Source organism: Mytilus californianus, unplaced genomic scaffold (assembly GCF_021869535.1).
Source record: "Mytilus californianus isolate M0D057914Y unplaced genomic scaffold, xbMytCali1.0.p SCAF_1, whole genome shotgun sequence".
Taxonomy (NCBI): Eukaryota; Metazoa; Mollusca; class Bivalvia; order Mytilida; family Mytilidae; genus Mytilus; species Mytilus californianus.
Genome location: NW_026262581.1, coordinates 16,500,731 through 16,524,965, shown reverse-complemented (window position 1 = coordinate 16,524,965; position 24,235 = coordinate 16,500,731). Strand labels below are relative to the sequence as shown.

The 24,235-nt window shown below is 33.4% G+C and overlaps 1 protein-coding gene across 1 annotated transcript; it reads left to right on the top strand.

Annotated features, from left to right (window-relative positions):
* Positions 1 to 1,178: 1,178 nt before the first annotated feature.
* On the top strand, positions 1,179 to 23,780 carry LOC127700261 (alpha-L-fucosidase-like). The gene is made up of 8 exons (XM_052203687.1): positions 1,179 to 1,570; positions 5,199 to 5,305; positions 8,216 to 8,346; positions 8,680 to 8,816; positions 9,896 to 9,993; positions 15,607 to 15,739; positions 21,603 to 21,773; positions 22,140 to 23,780. Exons 1-8 carry the CDS (start codon positions 1,224 to 1,226, stop codon positions 22,399 to 22,401), a joined length of 1,386 nt encoding a protein of 461 aa, XP_052059647.1. The 5' UTR covers positions 1,179 to 1,223; the 3' UTR covers positions 22,402 to 23,780.
* Positions 23,781 to 24,235: the final 455 nt, after the last annotated feature.

Here is a 24,235-nt window from a genome sequence, read left to right as displayed (position 1 = left end):
CAATCTCGATTTAGTCACTCAGGAATGCTGCATATTTAGTTTGAAGCCGCGAGAATCTTTTACGCGTAAATCAGTTGACTCGATGAACAGATGATTACAAACGATGAAAGCATGTGTATGATTTGGCATTCGAAAGTTCTGAATTGCTAGTGATTGAAGTATTTAACATTATAGAAACTATGAAAGATCCATTGTGTCTCAGATTGTGTACGAAAATGAAAATATAAGTTTTCTGCCATCTAAACTAATTTACAATCTAATTAAAATATAGATCTGGGATTTCGTTATACACCTCATATGTAGTATAACCAGAGACATATAATACAATTGTATTATATGTCTCTGGTATAACGTAGTATAACGAAATCCGAGATCTATACTAAATAATTAGATTGAACTAATTTGCAGGCATATGACTTTTTGTATAGGACAGATAATGGATGATACTTATTATTAATAAAGTTTATTTCTGTAAACTTAGATTTTCTAGAACCCTTTAAAACAAGCTTTCACAGACATGCATATCACATCTTTGGTACTTTCGTTATCCTTCACGAGTCTTAATTAGGATCTGGACAGATATCATAGAATAGAGAATAATGCGCCAGAAAAAAAGGAATGGAAAAATGTGTAAAAATAAAGAGTAGATAAATGTGGGGTGTTAAAAAATACAGAAAAAAGTATAACGACCAATATTTGATATTATAAGTTAATATAAGGGAATTTCTCTCTTATAATAATCATTATATACACCTGATTTAGACGCCTTTTAATGTCTTTGGTGCTGCTCAAACAAATTTGATCAAATTTTATAATTACAATGTTTTTAAAAGACGCTTTAATTTAAAATGTTTAAAGAAAAACATCTTTGATCATCTTGGTCCCGTGACTTTAAATTTGCTCCAGGCCGCCAGTTTTACCCTTAAAACATGTAAAGTAGGCCTAAATAGCAAATGCCAATATTGGCTCCATATATATCATGTTTAATAACAGATTTTTAATAACAAATTTTAAGAATTTATCGAATATATATCTGATTGATTTAGGAAAAACTATATGTAAATTGACATTTAAATTATGTCTTGTACAAATAACACTGATTGAACCATAGCCGATTTAACGCTCCATCGATTTTTTATGACAAGTTAGTACAATATAATAAGTACTATACTTTCATGTGACATATCATGTGGTCTTGTTTCATAACGCATTAAATTGTAAAAATGGCGAAACAGTGGATGTTTATATTAATTTGTTGCATAGGATTACAGTTTATTTATTCCAAATATACTCCTGATTGGGACTCATTGGATTCAAGGCCGTTACCAAAATGGTATGACGAAGCCAAATTTGGAATTTTCGTTCATTGGGGTGTATTTTCTGTTCCAAGTTTCCATTCAGAATGGTTCTGGCCACTATGGAAGTCAAAGCACCCAGCTCCAGATATTGTAGATTTTATGAAAAGAAATTACCCACCCGATTTTACTTATGCTGACTTTGCTGCAGATTTTACAGCAGAATTTTTTAATCCGGACGAATGGGCAGATATATTTAAAGCCTCGGGAGCAGGGTAAGACCGATTTCTATAAGTACTGTTGCAATTTTCGTAAATAAATGCATTTGGACTAAAATAAATCATAAAATGTAGAAAGGTGATCCGGAGGAAAGGGGGGGGGGGGGGGGTGTAGTAGTGAACCGTTTAACTAATTTATCGCACGCACGGAAAATTTCCTGCCAAGTTTTGTATAAAAATAAACAATGAAACACAATAACATTAATAGATGTCATCATTAATAGAAAACGTAACATCATGATGTACCCCTATGAAATTTACTGACCCCTCCGGATTCATATAGAGGATCACCACGTCACGGCGTAAACCCAATGGCAACGTCACTAATTTACCCGTGGTGCAATAAATGTAGAAAAATGGCATTTTGTTTTTGATACTGACTTTTTCAGCAAGAATATCAAGCGAGCCCGCCCGTAAAACGATATGTTTTTTTATGATATAAAATGAAATGAAATAGTAAGTAAAGCTATATTTTTACGCGTAGAAAACGTTGTGTTAGCTCTTGGACTATTATTTACAGTCCAAATAAATATGACATCTTGGAAGGCTATTTTAATTTTTTTTCTGTGACGCCTTCCCACGACCGGCAAGACGTCATAATTATTTGGACAAACCCAATATATGATGTGCCAGGTTAGCTATACGATTGTATGAATGGAGACGCCTGTGTTTTATTGATAAATTAGTTTAAACAATATTTATTCAGATAAATCATCACATGACGAAATATAATTCAATTGCAATAAATATTTAGGATTCAGAAACAAGCAAATTTACTTTTACAAATCTGTCTCCTATTACACAAAGAATACACTTATTGAACAATACAAAAATATAAATATAAATACTTATTGATAAATTGACGCGGATGGACATAAACGCGTGACGTTGCTGCAATGTTACGTGACGTCATAAAGACTCATTGCTTAATATTTTGGAGTATGAGGTCTTTTATAGAATAAATATCAGTAAGATGAAAGGGAAAATATACACATTGCGGATAAGTAGTTTCGGCAATTTGTACATTTTCCTTTTGATTTTACTGCTTAATATTTTTTAGATTACGGACAGGACTTAAAACTCGAAAATAATAGGCAATGACGTCACGTATCAGTACAGCAACGTCGCGTGTTCATGACCATCCGCGTCAATTTATCAATGAAATGCACGCGACCTCATTTATACAACCGAACAACTATCACAACGTTTTGTACGCGTAAAAGTAGTTTTACAAACTTATTCATTGTATTTCATATTCCCAACTAAAAACACATTTTGCTAAGACAAATTGCCGATTAAAAGAATAATGGCTTTTTAATTTTTGATACTGACTTCATTAGCTCGAATATCAGCTCGCCCTAGCGGGCTCGCTTGATATTTTTGCTGATTAAGTCGGTATCAAAAACAAAAATACCATTATTAGGGGGGTAGGACTTTTATCGGGACTCCGGGATCGGGTGTTTTTAAGCTCGGGATTTCGGGATTGATCCTTTCGGGATCCGGGAAATTTTTTTTCGAATTTAGGGATGTCGGGATTTAAATTTTTTTAAATTCGGGACCTCGGGATTCCATGTTTTTAAGCCCGGGATTTCGGGATCAGGACCCCTCCTACCCCCCTCATCATTTATTTTATATTTGAACGTTTGTTAATGAAGCACTTCAATTCTATGGTTGTTGACAAATCTATCGGTTTTTATGGTTAGAAAGGTGTAATCCGCTATCGTCTTTCCGGATATATATATATATATATAAATTAATTTTACCACATAGAGGGCAAAGTACAGACATATCCTTGTTCTTGGTGTTATAAATCAGGTTCAACTTCAGAAGTAAAATACCGAGGTCTTTACTGAGGGTCTTTATGTCACATATTTTGAAAGAATCCTATAATTTATCAAAGTAAAAAGTCTCAAATCCAGATCAGAAAAATGAACAAAGCATAATACTTTAACTTTGCAAATGTATTGAATAAAACTGGAGGTAGCTTACAGGTGTTAGACAAGTCGCAGAAAAGTAAAATGTGTCAACAGCGTAAGCATTTCCTGCTATACACACATTAACATTGTGGTGTCTTACTGTGAGATCTTTGAATATTGTCTCGTCTTTATCGGTAAAAACATTGATTTTATTTTCAGTAATATTATACATAACTCAACAAGGATTACTATCCAGGTACTAAGAGTTATGCTCTATACTTAACCACCAATCACGAGTTGTTTTATGCCCCCGCCGTAGCGGAGGGGGCATTAAGTTTTACCCTTGTCCGTCAGTACGTCCGTCTGTACGTACGCCCGTTCGTCCCAAAATTGGTTTCCGTTCTCTAACTTTAGTTTGCCTCAACCAAATGTTAAGAAACTTATACACAATGCTTATTACCACAAAACACAGATCAAGTATGAATTTTGGTGGCGTCACTTTTATCGTTCTAGAGTTATGACCCTTTACAAATTGAAAAATTGCTGAATTTTTGGTTTCCGTTCTCTAACTTATTTTGTCTCAGCCAAATGTTATGAAACTTATACACAATGCTTATTATCACAAAACACAGATCAAATTTGAATTTTGGTGGCGTCACTTTTACCGTTCTACAGTTATGTCCCTTTACAAATGGAAAAATTGCTGAATTTTTCGTTTCCGTTCTCTAACTTAAGTTTGCCTCAACCAAATGTTATGAAACTTATACACAATGCTTATTACCACAAAACACAAATAAAATTTGAATTTTGGTGGCGTCACTTTTACCGTTCTAGAGTTATGCTCCTTTACAAATGGAAAAAATGCAAAATTTTTATTTTCTTCTAAATATCAAGTTATTTTCAAAATTGGAGTTATATTCCTTTGTCCATGATTATAGTTGAATCAACTACAATCAATGCTTTATACAATGCAATGTTTGATTTTGACTTCCACTGATAAAACACAGATCAAGTTGAATTTGGGTAGTGTCACTTTATAATTAACCATTATTGAGTTATGCCCTTTATAAATCGAAAGATTGCAAAATTTTTAATTTCCATTCTGTAACTTAAGTTTGCCCCAACCAAACATTATGAAACCTATACACAATATGTCCCTTTAAAACTATATGATATGCAAGCGGGGGCATCATCTGTGTCCACATGTGGACACTATCCACATTTATTTATGAATGAGTTACAACGATTGACCTCGGATTGACCCGACATTGGACAGTCACTTTTTACTGTGACGTTATAAGCATTGTGACATAGGACATTTACAGGAAAGTGCACGAATTCGAAAGTCGTTTATGTTTATATTGCACAAGATACTGCTTGTGACGTCTGTATACTACAGCCTCTTGATGTGTTACGATTGATATATTAGTCTAAAAAACGTGGTGTATTTATTTTACTAGCCTACAGTAACTGCAAGTACTCTAAGATCGGTATTTTTTGTCTTTTATCTTTTTGTTGGTAAACTTTTTTTTTGGGGGGGGGGGGGGGCATGTTTTGTTGGTATCTTTTACTTTTGTCATCGTGTTTGTTTTCAACGCCAGTATGATGAGTATCTTATAATGACAGAATTGGCACTAATGTTGATAAAATTGGTTATTACTACATTGTCTAAATTCAAATTAAAAATGTCTTGATTTTTAAATTTTCAGATATGTTGTTCTTACAAGTAAACATGGTGAAGGATTTCCCAACTGGCCATCCTCTCATTCTTTTAACTGGAATGCAAAAGCAGTGGGACCAAACAGAGACCTTGTTGGTGGGTAAAAATGGTCTTGAATGTATAACGAGAAAACATGTCTTTTAGTTTTCGAATATCGACTCTAAGTCTGTGTCCTCCATATAGTATCTTTAAATAACTGTTTAATATTCGGTATTGTAGAGCCAGAGTCTAGGATATCTTCGATAGAGGGCGATTAAGACTACATCGTCAAGGTTTTTACTGTTTTCAATACAAATTTACTCATTTTGATCTAAGGCGTCCTTCAATGTCAAAATTTAACAAAACATGCCAAACTGCAATCTTGTATCAAATTGTCTTCAGAAGCAATACATAACGCTGATTAACGTTTTGATTTAATGCGTAGTTGTGAAATTATTGGTTAATGTTTTAAGAATATTATATGACCTTATAATGACTCTTTAATTCTCATATAAAGACGCCTGCTTTGTTTCATTAAAAAAGGCCAACGTAGATAAAAGTATCTTGTCCTAGGGAGGGATAACTCGTATTTTGTAAAATATCACTCTGATTCAAACAAAAAGTTCTCTGAAACTGATAATATCAAGATGCTTGATTTCTTGATTGACAACATATTTGTTATGTTTGGAGGACATGTTTTCAACAAACAATCGGCATTCCCATGGGAACCAACCGTGCTCCTCTTCTTGCCGACTTGTTTCTTTATTTATATGAGGCTGACTTCATACAAAAGCGTCTTATGAATAATGCATAGAAGCTAACATTATCCTTTAACTTCATTTTCCGCTATAAAGATAATGTCTTCTCACTAAATAATTCAAAGTTTGGCGAATATCTTGAACGCATCTATCACACCGAACTTGAAATAAAGGATATAATAGATCTGTTTCACAGATGACGACATATATGATCTTTTCCCCGAATGTGACCTACCGAATTAGACTTATTACCTGATTATTTCTTACATGAGCCATACGACGGTGCCACATATGGATCAGGATCTGCTTACCCTTCCGGAGCACCTGAGATCACCCCCGGTTTTTGGTTTAGTTTGTGTTGCTCAGTATTTAGTTTTCTATGTTGTATTTTGGTCCATTTCTTGTTTTGCTATGACATTGTCACTTTATTTTCGACTTATGAGTTTGAATATCCCTTTGGTATCTTCCGCCTCTCTTTAAATACTAATATACAAATTCGATTCGGTTTTTGAAAACATTAAGATTTGGATAAATACAGGGTACATTGGCCTTACCTCATAAACAGATACTTTCAAAGATTCTGGACCGAAGGTTTTCTAACTCGTAGTCGGCTAGCATTTTGTTTTTGTGGCGGGTTCCTCTTCCCTTTATTTGTAATCTCTCAGCCATGGATCTTTTCTTGTATTTATATACCGTATGTTGATCCATTACTATTGCCCCATATTCCATGGTAGATATTACTAACGACATGGAAGCTATTTTCTTGCAGTCTTTGGGACATAATCGTAGTTTGCGTGTGCGAAGGCATAGTGATGAGTTTGCTTTTTTGGCTACATTGGAGACTTGTATTGTCCATTTGAGGTCTTTTGGATATTTGTAGTCCTAGGTATGAGTTATTTAGGACTTCACCTGTTTGAGAATGTGTCCATCTAAGTTGACAGTTTCCAGCTCTTACTCTTTAAGCAGATAATGCAGCACTTCTTTGCATTGAAACGCATGCACCAGTCTTTCGCCCATTTATTTTTAAGTTTTCCAAGTCTTGTAATGTATAGTTACGTTGTAATTTGCTATCCCTATATAGCAAACAATCGTGCACTGCGACGAGTAGTTGAGTTTCACAAGAGTAGCCGGGCCTAAATCCGTGGTTAAGTGATTTAAGCACTGTTTTTGTCCTTAGCGTTTTAGCATGTGCTTGTAGATGATGTGTTCTTCTAGTATCTAAGAAGGTATATGTGTTAATCATACAGGTCTGTAGTTTTCTGGTGTTTGTTTGTCTACTTTTTTTAAATACGCTTGATGTGTTAGCATTTAACCAGTCGATAGGTAGTGATCCAGTGTTTATGGACTTTTGGTATATCGATGTAAGTCATGGTGCTCGTTGCTTAGAGAAGAGCCTTGGTGGACAAGTGGTCTGGGTAGTTCATCTACAGCGACCACTAGTATGTCAACACTGAGGTTGTGAGTTCGAATCCCGCTCGTGGCAGGTGAGTTCGGATCTTATCTTAATTAACTAGTAATGCCAGTTGTTCTGCCGAAGGTCGGCGGTTCTCTCCGGTTATTCCGACTTCCTCCACCTATAAAAACTGGCCGCCGAATGCTCTTGAATGAGATCTGATGAAGCAATTTTATAATCTTTACTGTCTTCCATGTTTCGGTGTGGCATGTAGAAAAACCTATCGGGAGTTCATTGTCTTTTAATTGTATTTTCACCCATTCAATCTTGCATTATTTTATTTACCAAATTCTGGTTTTTCTACTGCTATAACTTCGTTGTGTATAATACTCATACTACCAAGAGATTCTGAAATTGTATTTTCTATTCTTCCAGAGAAATATATATAACGGAACTAACAATTTACATCAATTTGTTCCATGCAGATTGCGATGGATAATTATGTACTGATTTATCTTCTGTATGTACACGTACGGAACCCTGTTGGTCTCATCCTTTATCTTCTGTATGTACACGTACGGAACCCAGTTGGTCTCATCCTTTATCTTCTGTATGTACACGTACGGAACCCTGTTGGTCTCATCCTTTATCTTCTGTATGTACACGTACGGAACCCTGTTGGTCTCATCCTTTATCTTCTGTATGTACACGTACGGAACCCTGTTGGTCTCTTCCACATATTATGAATCTACAGATGTGAACTCCTGTGTTGAAGATATAAACTCTAGCGTTGAAAATGTAGACTTCAACGCTGAAGATATAAAGTCTAACGCTGATACGAAATCAGTATTTCAAGTCTATATTTATTGTTTTTAGGCGATCTGGCTGCAGCAATACGAAACAGAACGGATATAAAGTTTGGAACATACTACTGTCTTTCAGAATGGCTTAATCCACTCTATCTCAAAGATAAGGAATCGAATTTCACAACCCAGAATTTTGTGAAGGTAAAATATTATAAACTGATACGGTCCAGTATTGCTTATGAGAAAACATGTTTCATATAATACTTATATCAGTAAAATAAGCGTTGTATGTATGAAGGTTCATACAAAAAATAGCATCTGGGTTGCTAAGACCAACAATGTTGCAGTTCGACTGTCAAGCTTTCCATCGAAATACATCTAAACTCTTGGTATCATAACAATGCTTCTTAGAGTTAAAGACAAGCAATTATACTACATGTCTGCCATTCTTTTTCTTAATTGAAATCAATATTAATGTTTGTGTTTTATTTGATAGAATTAATTGTATCAAAATGATATGTCATACTCTTTTAGACAAAAACTATGCCAGACCTGTATGAACTAGTAAGTAAATATAAACCAGAAATTGTATGGGCAGATATGGTTGATGATTTAGGACCTTCTTCATACTGGACTGCAAAAGAGTTTCTAGCTTGGTTGTTTAATGAAAGGTAATTGTTTATCTCTTACTTCTGATTGGTTGAGAGTTTGTTTTACATTTGTTTTCTTTACTGTTTTCACTCTTGTTATGCAGCTTAATTGGTTGTGAAACTTATTCTAGTTCTGAATAAGCGTAATGTATATGCAACGATACAATTTAAACCATAACATCTAGAATACTATTATACATAAGAAAGAGTATATCTGTAATATTAGAATCAGACTTTTAAGACGGAGTTACAGAGCCTTTATGATCTGAAATTGTATAGATTTTGTCAGTATTGTTTCTTCTACTTTGTCTTCTTTAGAAAAGACACAGAAAGACAATAACTTCGACTTTTATGCTCTTAAAACGACATATTCTGATTCTGAGCCATAGACACATGATTACGTCTTTCGTTCGGCTGTAAGACTCATGCAGAGGAGGCGTAGGGTGGCTGTGCAGGATGTATAAATACCCAGTCACGTCCGATTGGAGTGAGGGCTTTGAAAAATTAATCTTTTAAAATCACACCTAGACAGCTCAATCTGTCTTGACACGTTTTTACGCTACAAACATAGCAAAATGACAATGATCAACATAAATTAACAAGGGACTACTAAAAGTAACTGAAAGCTCCAGACCTCAATTAAACTGATCGAAAGATTATGTCATGATATAAAAATCAACTACAATCCCTTCCGTTAGGAATTTAGTATCATGCATCATAAATTATATGAGAAGAACATAACCCGTATCATGTCAACAACTGGTTTAAGAATAATGTATTTATTTCCGATGCAAAGACCCCATTAATAAATATAATTACCTGTTTTTTTCTTTGAACGAATTACTGTCTTCAGTGAATCACAAAACTGTTATTCCATATTTTAGACCTTTCGATGTCTGGTCTCAAAGCACATATTTGTCAGCACAAACATTTACGCTATCTTTGATTTTTTTCTAAAATTCTAGATCAGCAAACACGTGCGTTAAACCCTTACCATATTTTGTGCCCGCACCAAGTCAGACTATCTGAATCATTTGTTGTTCGTTGTTGTTGTTTTTTGGGGGATTCCTGTTATACTATTTCTACTCGTTTACTTACAGTCCAGTAAAGGATACTGTTGTTACAAATGACCGATGGGGCCCAGATTGTAAATGCAAACATGGTAGCTACAAAACCTGTACAGATAAATTCAATCCAGGTAAGTGTATATATGGTAATGTTGATTTTTATTTAAGGTGGATCATCGGTATATATTTCTTCAGATAGAATTTTCTTATACTTTGCCAGCATATAGATTTTACCATGCTTTTTTCAAAAATATAATAAAAAGTAAAGGTCACAGTTCTATTTTTCAAGCTACTAGTCGTGTAAAATTGCCCAATTTTGTATAGGATATTCATGAAAAAAAACACACTTTTTTGTGAATAAAAAGAAATCTGTGAGATAGAATTTGAAATAAAACATGAGAAGATAGGTTTTATAATATGCTTTAAGGAAATAAAAAGAAAAAAGGGTGTCACGGAACTTGTTTTCTTGCTACAATTAAAAAAATGAAATTTCTTTATCATTCCTTTATGAAAATTTTACTATAAGAGTATATCTTTAAATTGCTAAATTCAAAAATTGATTCGAACATTAATAAATAGTTGGTATTTGTTAAAACAGTCTTAAATAATGCAATAAATTAAAAATAAACAGTCTTACGCATTAATTGCTAATCTGTCTCAATATTTGCAAATTTAAGAAAAGAACTATACCAATTGTGTACTGCTATTTTACAATCCATGATGGCGTTATACAGTTACCTTAAGTTCTTTGGCAGATATTATCGTAACACATGCATTATGATGCAATGAAAGTAAATATTACTAGAAGTGTTGTCTTTTGGTAATCCCGCATTGCAAAAGGAAACACTTTCAGTTAAATATTAAATTGGTTCGAAAATCATGACGCCTGCAATGAAATTTCAAATTAAAAAACCTCATGAACATGAAAACAATCAGTAATAGTGATATTAAAGAGAAAAATATAAATAGAGTTAAAAGAAAAATGTAATCGGAGTTCGAGACAAAACATTTATATTACTAATATCTTCATCGTTGGTCTGAATATTTGTAACTCTTAGGTGAAATTAGAATTGAATCTCTGGATGTACAGCTACAGGTGACAAGGAGTAAAATATTATAATGGCACATGATCATTGTTACCGTTTATACATTTTTAAAATTTTGTTTGAGCTAATTCTCTTCGATTCTATAACAAAAACAAAATGCCCTTTATATAGTTCATTATAATTGAGAAACTGACTTAGGTGACCAAAACTCGGGACGATTTAAAATTTTAAATATTTTTTACACTTTTGACTATTGTTGAGCACACAATGTTGATCTCTTAATGTGTTTTCATTTTATGTGTCTTTCACACCACAACTGGAATATGGAAATGAGTTCAAGGTAATTTGGAGCTTTCGTCAATATCTGGTACAAAATGATCTTATAGTGAAAACTAAATCTGGATCAGCGATTAAAGGAAATGAATTCACTAAATACCTATAATAAGAATGAAACTGGTGCAATGACGGAAATTTTACGTTATTCATTAGTGAGGTCAAGATTAGGCGACCAATACCCCACCGTATGTACTCACCTTTCAACAAAAGCGTGACAGAATCTATTGAGACGACATTCTCATTATCCATTTACCATTTTTTTGTGCAATTAAAAATCAAAAGCTTTATAATGATAAACATAGTAAGAAACACTACCACCAATAATAAAAGATCTGGACAAGACTTTTCTTTGAACCTCTCTTCGTGTATGTTCATACTTATTCCCTCAACAAATCGGGGTTCAAAAGAAAGTCTTCCCAAAATCTGGAACCTAAAATAGAAGAGGACCTTAAGGTGGTACCTAACACTACAGGGAGATAACTCTGTAAAAATCAGCTAAACGTTTTAATTACCTTGTATTGTTAAGGAAATATAAAGCTTCTCAATGATCAAAATTAGTGTTTGTCAAACTGCTATATAACCAACGAAATTTTTCTGATAAAGTGGTTGGTTCAAATTTTTTGGAATTTTTATATTTTTGTCAAAGGGTCAAAGTAAACATTTTGTCAAAATTTTATGAAAATTAAACGAGCCAAATTAATATTAGTCAAGATGTTGGGTACCACCTTAAGAGACAAGTTAGATATTTGCTTTTAATGACAATTAATATCAGTATAAGAAGTGGTTTGATTGCCAATGGGACAACTATGCATCATAGAAACAATGACATATATAAAAGCAACTACTATATGTCACATTAAAAAATTCAGTAAAACCAATACCGTATAGTAAGCTATAAAAGGTCCCGCAATGACAAAATGTAAAACACTTCAAACGAAAAAACCAATTACCACCCTAACCTTTGACAGTGGTGTAAAAGCACAACATAAGGACAAACTATAAATTCAGTTGAAAAAGCTCAACACATCAGATAGACACAAAGCACAACAACAACTAATAAAAACACTAAAGACACAAAGTACTGATGTAAGAGTACTCACAGTAACTGAAAGATAGTTCAAATTAGATTACAACTAATAAATAAATCATGTTTCCCAGACTAAAATAAACCAGTAGGTCAAATTCAATATTGAAAAAACAAATTATGATTATTGTAATTGCTTTTGAACACGGGTTAAGAGTAGAACGTATATGATATCAAAAACCGTAAAGGTGAATTTTGTCAACAAAGTTAGCAAATAATTAATACGACTGACAAACCATTACAAATATCCCTTATTTTATTTAATTATTGATATTCTCTTCCTGTGACAAAGAACACTTTAATTTGGTGAAAAATGATATAAAAAAATTAACAAAAACATTTACTGAAAATAAGATAGAAAATATTTCACCTGTAACAGAAGATGAAATGAAGGATATTTTAGCATCTATGAAAAAAAATAAATCTGCAGATGAAGAAAATATGGCAGCTGAACACTTGAAATATGGTGGACCTATTATGATAACTACATTGACTTTTTTCGTAAATTTTATTTTAAAAATATTTACATATTCCAACTTTATTGAAAGGTGGCATTGCTTGTCCTGTTTTTAAAAGTGGAAAACCAAAACTTGACCCGAACTCATATCGGAAAATTACTATTACTAGTACAGTAGGAAAAGTGGTCGAGAAAATTCATTTATCCCGAAATAAAACTTTTTTAACTAAGAACCAAACTAAACTACAAAAAAGAGTTACCTCTGGAGAAATGCCTATTATTGCAGCTTTAATTTTAACAACTCATAATCAAAGCAATTAAGACAAAATCACCACTATATGTGGCTGTAATGTATGCAAGGAAAGCCTTTGACATTGTTTTGCATCTCGGCTTAATGAGAGAATTGCAAAAGTTTGGTCTAAACGGGGACATCTGGTTATTTAAAAAAAAAATGGTATTAAAATCTCAAATCAAAAATTAAACAGAAAGGGCTGCTTTCTACATCAATAGAGGAACGACAAGGTGTAAGGCAAGGCGGTATTTGGTCACCGACAGCATACAAGGTTTTTATAAATTCACTTTTACAAACTTTTGAAAGAAATCAATTAGGAGCGTGTGTAGCACCCATTTATTGTAGTTTTCCAACTGTAGCGTACGATGTTGCGCTAATGTAAACAGATCCTTATGAATTACAAACAATGCTGAATGTTTAGGCAGATCATGCCAACAAACTACGGTATTTACTTAGGGAGGAAAAATAAAATATTTTGGTATATAATGACTAATCGTCAAAGTCTTGGACATTAAATGGTAAACCCGTACCACTATCTGAATCAGCAGTTCATTTGGGAATAGATAGAAATATTACTTCAAATACCGGGGTGAAAGAGTTGTGAGTAAGCGTATTATTACAGCGAAGAAAACCGTATACTCTCTCATGGGTGCAGGTTTACACGGTTTGAATGGAATCAATCCAAAAGTTTCTGTGCACTTGATACAAATATATGTTCTACCTATACTTCTGTATGGTTTAGATGTTATGTCTCTCTGAAATGCAGATATCCAAAAGATGGAATTATGTTTTAGACAACTATTAAAGCAAATACAGCACTTGCCAAAACGCACATCAATAACTGCAACTCTATTGTTATTAGGACGTATCCCTATAGAAGGAGAAATATACAAGAACATTCTGAAACATTTGGAAATATAATTAGAAATGATAAATCCGTTGAAAGAGACACTGCTTTTAGACAGATCGCTATGAAAGATGAAAAATCGGGAAGCTGGTTTACAAAACTTCATAAATTAACAGAAACTTATCAATTACAGTCGCCTCATGATTTCATTGAGAATCCACCAACAAAGCTTAGCTAGAATATACATGTTAATAACTGTATTCATAATTAATTTTTACAAAATTTGAAACTGGAAGCAAAAGGGAAATCGGGCATAATGATTCTTCAGTATCAGAGGTCTAGATTTTCAAAAAACTGTTTGTGTATTTCAGCATACTGTCAATTATGTAACATTGAACTAGAAGATGTGACTCATTTTATACTTAGATGTGAAAAGCTGTCAAGCATAAGAAATCGCTTTATTCAAGAGCTAAAATCTTTTCTTTATACTCATACAGGAATTATTTGATAGTGAAGACAAACTTTTACATTTGATTATTGTCTACACAACATATCATTTTCTTAAATGTAAGGAACAAGTCCGTATTGAGACATTAACCAGAGGTCTATGCTACAAACTTTACCACAAACGTTTATTTTTAATGCCTTAGTAAATTTATTCTAATGAGTGGAGGTTTCAAGGAAAACAAAATTATTATATTTTATTTCTGCTAGCATTACGATATGCATTTGATTTATATTTACACTGGATTTTAACAATGGAAGTTATTCTATTATATATATTGAGGTGGATAGAGTATGAACTGTAAACTCGTATCCAAGGTTTATGAGAAGAAGTCAATTGATTTTAGATTTTAAGAACTACTTGGTCGATTTGCGTATACTATATAAGTAAACGCTTGACTGTAGAGCAGTGGAAATCTTTTAGATTTTATGATAAAGTGGATTGTGTTTGAATAGTAAAAACGTTTATCCGGGGGCAGGAGTTATTTGTATGCAGAATATATAGATTATGAAAGGCTGGACAATTGGATTAAGTATCCGAAAGAATAACTTTTAATTGTAGTTACATTCGTTTATATGGTGATGGATTAGTCCGCATGCTGTAGATAAGCTGGTGATTTATTAACTTTAAGTTTATGTACATAAAGTGTCCGCCAATTTTAAGAATGCTCCGTGTATGAGGGATAAGGGTGCAAATAAGTACGCTGTAGAAGCGAACCTCCTGCTAGAGGTGGAAGATAAAGACTAGTAGGTTTTAGGTAACAGGTATTCGTCTGGTCACGATAATATTGGTAACCTGAACATCGTCAATTAAACTTCTCTGCGAAATGTGTTAACCAAATGTCCGAGATACCTTTTAAGTGTCTTATATATCCTGTTCTTTGTATGTTACCATCTTTCCATCTGGAGGTAAATGGTATATCAAGGTGCAGGGTAAGCGCCTTTCACTGTATTCTCTTTAGTCTGTGGAGGTACTTTGCATCTGCTACTAACCATACTTGTCATCTGTATTCAATAACTGATCTGACGAGACAGTCATATAGTTGTAGTAATTTCTGTGTTTCCATTTTACTAAAAATATCCAAATAAATATGAATAACTAAATATAAAGCAGCGTATCATATTCTGATAATCAATGATTCTGGTCATTTTTATATATTCTTCTTTTCAACTTTCAGGTGTTTTACAGAAATTCAAATGGGAAAATTGTATGACAATAGACAGATACTCCTGGGGATACCGACGAAATGCCGCACTCGGATCCTATCTGACTATTCATCAAATCATTTCAACTTTTGCATCCACAATCAGGCAAGTAAAATATCTGCATGGTCATATGTTTGTAACCAACAGTTATCTTATAAAATGTAGAGAAAACAGACACTAGCTTTTGATTAAAGAAGCATTCACAACTTGTCTGGATTCTGATCATTATTAATTAGTTCTAATCATTTCAAAAATGTAGTCTTAGGACAAGAAAATTTGTAACAAATGGAAACCAAATAATCACAAGGCTTACGTGCGTCGACTGAAATGTGTAATTATGAAAGAAATGCTTATATAATATTATAAAACGAAGCACATTTGAAGGTATTTTTTAACGAAAGGAAACTTGTATCATATTTTTGATAGATAAAAATCTAAAAGACAACAACAATCATAGACAATTTTTGTGACTTTTGAAAAACATGCATATTCCGACATGTTTGAGAATACAAAATGTATCATCTATTTAAAACTTTTTTACTCAGTTTTATATCAACGATACCCGATTGGTTGTATAATATTTCCATAAGACGTCTTCATATTTGTGACATTTGAATTTAGTAATGGTTTCACCAATTTGATGAATTGTACTTAATGAACTAATTTTTAGAAGGAGACATATTGCTGCCATTAATGCCTAAATATATCCCCTGTTGACACTATAATTGTACATGTATCAAAAGGCCGTCGCGATATGAAACGTTTTAAAATGAGCGGTTTCTTTTAATAATGTCCGTTAATAAAAAAACACACTTTCCATTGGTGAATGCAGGACTAGCAAGATGACTTTGCCTGTCCAATTAGTTATTATACCGCAACAAATAAAGTTTGGGGCCGATATATAGGAATCGGCATGTTCCATTGAGTTATTCCTCTTTCATCTTGGATATTTGTGCGCTGTCCAGCACCGATTTTGTCATCGCAACTCCCTCTTCTTTTTAGCACATCTGGTCGAAAGGCCAAGTTCTCAACACTTAGCGTCCGTCGTCGTCATCGTAAACTTTTACAAAAATCTTTTCCTCTGAAACTTCTGGGCCAAATTTAACCAAACTTTGTCACAATCATTATTGGGGTATCTTGTTAAAAAAATGTGTATGATGACCCAGCCTGCCTACTAACATGGCCGACATGGCTAAAAATAGAACTTAGGGGTAAAATGCAAGTTTTGTCTATTATCTTGAAAACCACTATGAATATAGAAAATCTGACAGTGGCAGAAATGTTCAAAATGTTGATATCTACCTACTGTCTTTTTACGTGAAAACTGTGAGAAGACTTCATATAGGAGTTATTGCCCTTGAATGTCAGATATTAGCATTTTTTTGCTTATTATTTTGAAATATATAAAAAAGATGGAGAAAACTTTACAAAGAAAAAAATATCAACAAGTCACGATCTACAAATAAGTCAACATGGCCGAAATAGTCAGACGACTCCTTGTTAACTTTTACAAAAATCTTCACCTCTGAAACTACTGGGCCAAATTTAACCAAACTTAACCAGAGTCATCATTGGGGTATGTGTATGACGAACTTGCCTGCCAACCAGCATGGCCGACATGGCTAAAAACAGAATAAAGGGGTAAACTGCATGTTTTTTTCTATTTAATATCTTGAAAACTGCTATGAATATTAAAAATCTGACAGGGGCAGAGAAGTTCAGAATGTTGAGATCTACCTGATGTCCGTTACGTCAAAACTGTCAAACAACTTCTTAAAGGAGTTATTGCCCTAAAATGTCAAAATTTATCATTTTTTTTTTCATTTTTGTCAACGATTTTGAAAACTATAAAGATACAGAGAAACTTTTTAAGTCTATTATAAGGAAAAATAATTAGCAAGAAAAGATCAACAAATAAATTAACATCAATGAAATCGTCAGACGACTCTTTATTGGAGTTATTGGTCTTTAATTGTCTCGTCATGACCTATTCAAAAAGCGAGACATAGGTATGCTGTTTCCGGCGTAGGCGGCGGCGTCAAAAATGTATTAGTTTGTGATTAGGTCAGTTTATGGGGAACCACTAGTAGTAGGTCAATGATATTTGGAATTCAGTTGTATTAGCATTGGCACATCTCATTTCCATGTATATTTTTTCGCCCCGCCCCTCAGTCATGGTCTATTGACTTGAAACTTTTGCTTAGTTTACATGTATTAGTTTGTGATTAGGTCAGTTTATAGGGAACAACTGGTGGTAGGTCAATGATATATTTGGTATGCATTTGTATAGGCATTGGCACATCTCATTTCCATAACAAAATTTAGGCCCCACCCCTGCAGTCATGGTCGATTGACTGAAACTTTTGCTTAGTTTACATTTATTAGTTTGTGATTAGGTCAGTTTATAGGGAACAACTAGTGGTAGGTCAATGATATATTTGGTATGCATTTGTATTAGCATTGGCACAACTAATTTCAATGGAGATTGTTTGGCCCTGTACCTTCAGTCATGGTTCAGTGACTTGGAATATTTTGCATAACTTACATGTTAAAGTTTTGCTATTTTTATGTCAACATTTGCATTTTGCTATCAAAATAACAAAAAGGTGAGACATATCTCTGTGTTAATTGTTTATGAATATTTTTACCATATGTATGCGTTTTTGCCTTATATCAAAAATACTAAAATAGATAGATCTACACATAAGTCAACTTGACAGTTATCGTCAGTCTACTCCGCCCTTTAATGTTTATTTTTCCCAGTATTTTGTATTTTTGCTTGTTAGAATCATGTGCAAAACAGTGTAGCCGAGACCATTGATTGGCGAGCTAAAATATCCCATTGACTGGATCAGATTAGGTGAACGTACGTCTGTGACGCCCACAACTCACGACGTATTTATTATAAACATTTAAACTGTGGGGTTGCCAAAGGGTCTCAGTATATATACGAACTACAGTGCACAGTATATTATATACATATTTTATTTGCGATCATAAAATGTACGAAGTCGTCCATTACTATGTAAATTGGGTCGATTAAAAAAAAGCTGAATATGTTTCTGTTGCCAAGGGTTTTTCACAAGTATAGTAGTTAGCAGAAAAGTTCACCAAACTATACATTTTACCTATTCAAAAACGTAAATGCAAATTCCACAAGGCTTGATCCAAATAGCCTTTTTATTGTCTAATAACTTGCAAGTACGAAAAAGACAGGACAGAAGTATATTTTGTCTGTATGTTTGTGTACGCACACTTTTTAAAGTTGATCATGCATTCGTTCTAAAATAAAATTTTGACCAGATAAAAGTTAAAAGATGACATAATTGGACAACCGCAATTGTTAAATCGCTTTGACGTCCGAAAAAAAAGATAATAATCAACACATGCATTGTAACTTTGAAAGCCAGTTAAATCCTTTTTTTTTTGCTGAAAGAACGTGCGATATCATAAAAATTGATTATCAAAACAAAACGAAAACACAAGTAAAGAACGTTTAAGTATTCAATATAAATCAAAACACAAAGGTTATTCCTGATTAGTTTTTCGAATTATTTTATTTAGTCGTTGAGACCCTTTGGTGACCCCACAGTTTAAATGTCTATAATAAATACGTCGTGAGTTGTGGGCGTTACAGACGAACGTTTACCTAATCTGACCCAGTCAATGGGATATTTTAGCGCACGAATCAATGGTCTCGGCTACACTGTTTTGCACATGATTCTATATTGAAATCTATAATAGATAGATAGAAACTTTATAAAGCAAAATTGATCAGCAAGATAAGATCTACAAATAAGCCATCATGGCTGAAATCCTTATTCGACTCGTTATTGAATAATGCCCCCTAAAGATGATTTTTACCATTTGTTTTAGTTTTGCCTATTCACTGAAAAAGTATAATAGATGCAAATGTAGATAGAAACTTACAATAGCATAAATGATCAGCAGGACACGATCTGCAAATATGTCAACATGACTGAAGTTGTCAGTTAACAGTGCAACATATACAGTTAAGTCTGCCTCACATCTTGACTTACATCTATAAATTGACAATGAGGGTAGGTCGAAAACAAAACTTTACGACAAAAGAGATGACTTCAGCTTGCCAATTGTGAATTTTTCATTTATATGTAGCAACTTTCCAGCAGCCCCTGCATATGGCGTATATATCTCCTAGCTGATTACGATATTCCATGGCTTGCATTACCTATCATGATTTCCTTGATAGAGGGTTGCTGCTCACAAGGAAGCTATTAAACCAAGAGTTCCAAGTGGTGAAGTTGAAGTCAGCCCTTCGAAAATTTTACGGACGCCATCACGAGTTAGTTGACCGTTATGGAATATCTGTTTAATAGATGACGATGGATATGTTCCAATCGTCGTAAACACAATCCCGTCCTCCATTGTCCCGAATGTGACTTACCGAATTAGACTTATCACCGGGTTTGTACTAACATGAGCATAACGACGGGTGCCACATGATCTGCTTACCCTTTCGGAGCACCTGAGATCACCCCTGGTATTTAATATGGTTTATGTTGCTCAGTCTTTAGTTTTCTATGTTGGGTTCGTGTGCTGTTGTTTGTCTTTTGGTCGTTTTTCTGTTTTTGCTGTGGCGTGTTAGTTTATTTTCGACTATATACTGTTTCCGGTGTCGGCGTCGGAGGCTTCAACAATGTATTAGTTTGTGATTAGGTCTAGTTTATGGTTGAACCACTAGTGGTAAGTCAATGATATTTGGTATGCAGTTAAATTAGCATTGGCACATCTCATTACCATGGAGATTATTTGGCCCTGCCCCCTCAGTCATGGGCTATTGACTTTCAATCTTTGCTTAGATTACATGTATTAGTTTGTGGTTTTAATTTAGGTCAACTTATAGGGAACCACTAGTGGTAGGTCAATGATATTTGGTATGCAGTTGTATAAACATTGGCATATTTCATTTCCATGGAGATTATTTGGCCCCGCTCCCTCAGTGATGGTCTATTGACTTTGAAACTTTTGCTTAGTTTATATGTATCATAAGCATTATCACATCTCATTTCCATGGAGACTATTTGGTTCTTATCTCTCAGTCATGGTCTATTGACTTTGAAACTTTTGCGTAGTTAACGTGTTTTAGTTTGTGATTAGGTCAGTTTAAGATGAACCACTAATGTTAAGTCAATGATATTTGGTAAGCAAATGTATTGGCATTTGAAAGTTTCATTTCTATGGATATTATAGAGCCCACACCCTCTCATCATGGTTCTTTAAATTTGAAATTATTACATAGTTTACAAGTTAATGTTTGTGTTTAGGTTTGTTTAAAGTCAACGACTTATAAAAAGTCAATGGTATTTGGTATTCAGTTGTATTAGCATTTGCACATCTCATTTCCATGGAGATTGTTTAGCCCTGTACTTTCAGTCATGGTTCTTTCACTTTGAATATTTGCATTTCTTACATGTTAAACTATTGCTATTTTAATTTCAACATTTGCATTGTCAAAATAACAAATAGGCGAGACATATCTCTGTGTTAACAGTTTATTCTATAGAAATGTGCCTTTGAACTTAGAAAATATTTTGGTTTTCAGAATCGACTTTGTAATCGCAACTCATCCTACATAGTTTATAATATCTACATGGTATTCATGATATTAAGTACATTGTTAGATAATTATATGCAGGTGATGTACTTGTGAGTAAGATGTTCCTTTCCATTGAGTTTTATTTGATTTATGCCCGTTTCAACAAAGAAATTTTGGCCTTATCCTGCACTGACATCTCAACTCCCACATGTTTAATCGTTTTTCTAAAGTAATGGCCAATTGAACCCAAACAATTGTGTCAAAGCAGCTCTTCAAAAATGGTTCAATAATTCTATATGAAAACATTTGATGTCGCAAAACATCCTTTTATGATAATATTTAGGAAGTAATTTTTCTATTTGAAAATAATCATCTTGCTTTTTATGGTAGTTGTGGTGGTAACATGCTGATGAATGTAGGACCAACAAAATACGGCAAAATCATACCAATATTTGAAGAAAGACTCCGTCAGTTTGGCCAATGGTTGAAGGTCAATGGAGAGGGAGTTTACAGTACGGTTTCATGGAGTCACCAGAATGATACAGTAACTAGAAATACATGGTATGACATTTATTAAATTGCTTAACACGAAATTGAAAAAGGAATGCAAAAAGAACAATTAATGAATTGAATGGTTATTCTAATACAGTAATACATGTTTGAAAGACATATTCATGTAAATGTACTACAGTATTTGCCTCTCTTTGCTAGGTAAATCTCGAGATTAATGTCAGATATAATTTAAACTGGTTTGTTCTATTATTTCTGACACCCAAATGATTGAACAAAATTTTCGAAATTAAAAAGAAATAATGGTAAAATCACAGTTCAATAATAGCAATTGCATGCTAAAGAAATAAATGAATTACTAGTAATCTCTAATTTCTCTGATTGAATAAATCTCTTAAACCGTTGTTGCTTTTACAGGTATACCAAACGAAAAATGGAGAATGAAGGAACTGTGGTTTATGCATTTCTCCTTTCATGGCCTACCGACACAGTTCTGAAATTAGGAGCACCGATCCCATCACAACAAACAGAGGTCAGCATGCTTGGTTACCCAGACAAATTTATTTGGAAAGCTGGTCCAGGAGGCCAAGGAATTTATGTCACTATACCAATTATACCATGGAACAAACTACCATGCGAATGGGCATGGGTACTTAAACTAACACATATATCAAATTAGACTTAAAGTGTATTTGATGATTGGTTTGGATATGTCTAATTGTGTCACAAATACCAGATTTTATACGTTTATGAAACAAGTCATTGAATCATGACTGATAAAAGATACTATGAAACATATGAAATACTGATTATCTTTATCAATAGGAGCGTAGAATGTGCAACAGATTTTCTTTTCGAACCTTATAGTGGCACATACTTTTTTGATATGACTCTTACAATCGAGAGGTTGACAACTGAATTGAATTGTACGGTTAAAACATTTTTAGTTGATAAATGTTCTGAATGGCATTTATTTCATGTATTCTTATGAATGAACTTTGCATAGTTGTTTACATTTTTCACAGAGCAGTAGTGAAAATGAAGCAGAAGAAAGAAAGGGGCAATAAAAAAATTGCATTGAAATAATATTTGTTTTAATGTGATATTATCTGAATTAAATGATGCCTCAAAAGAAATATCACATGGGCATATTTTCTCTGAAGTCTTTGATATATTCTGATTCTGAAAGCAAATTATTTGATTACTGTAAATTAATATGTTCATGTGATTTTAAACCAAAAAAGTACTGTTTATATCTATATTTGATTAATGGACGCATTTGAGTTTGAGTTTATGTTTTTTCATGTATCAATGTATAACCGTCCGTGTAAATTTTATTTCTTATATTAGTGCTATATGTTTGTCAGTAATATGATTTGTGGTCCAAATGTATATATTTCTAATTCAGTTCCTCTTAGAGTTAGATACTTTTTAAGTCTTTAACAGTTCTTCGACAGTTAGTATTGTTAGTTTGTTATTGTAATTTTTCTATGCCTCGCCTGCAATAAAGGGGCATTATGTTTGACTGTCTGTGAGTGCAACCGACCGTCTTGTCCCCTACCGGATTGAAGTTTTGGTTAATTGTAAGTTTCATATAGTTAAACCCAATGTTGTAGAAATCATGTTGAAAGATAGGTAGTGCAAATGTTCATTATGATATGACATTTAAAAAATATTTGCAAAAATAAATGTTTCGACCCAGATTTCACAGTTCACGGAATATTAAATTGTGACTGTTAAAAAGGTTTAAAGTCCTATTGACACATGTTTTTGATTTTAATTAATCATGAAAGTATAACTTAATTATTATTTCAAAACTTAGGGATCTGAATACCCTGTTACATCTGTATAAACCATTTTAAATTAATTGGATGTAGGACATTTACATAAATATAGGATTATTTCTGTAAAATATAAAAAATAAAAGACGGTGATTTCACCTAAAGTTTGCGTAAACAAGACGATTTTTTTCTATGTGTTTGTTCTTGGTATTTTCATTTATTTGAATTTGTTATCCTCAATTATCCTATTGTATTATATTAAAAATCTTAATGACAAGTTTGTATTCTTTTTGCTATAAATGCAATATTCACTTAAAACCTCTCTTGCTATGAAGCCCTTTTGTGTCTGCAGGAAGGGTCAATACGTGGCCACCAACGTTCCAGTGATTGGACACCACGTTGAATTAATTACATTATGGAAAGTATGGCCAGCTCAGAGCGCACAGATCCCACTTGCAATTTGGAATTTTATGCATCCGAGGCGCTTTTTTGGATTAACCTTTACCAGGAACGCTCAAATAAAGGCAACAGTAGTATACCGCTGTTCTAAATTCATAAATCGATTGAGAAAAAAACAAATCCGGGTTACAAACTAAAACTGAGGGAAACACATCAAATATAAGAGGAGAACTACGACACAACAGAAACACAACATTAAAATGTAACACACACAGAAACGAACTATAATATAACAGTGGCCATTTTCCTGACTTGGTACAGGATATTTTAAGA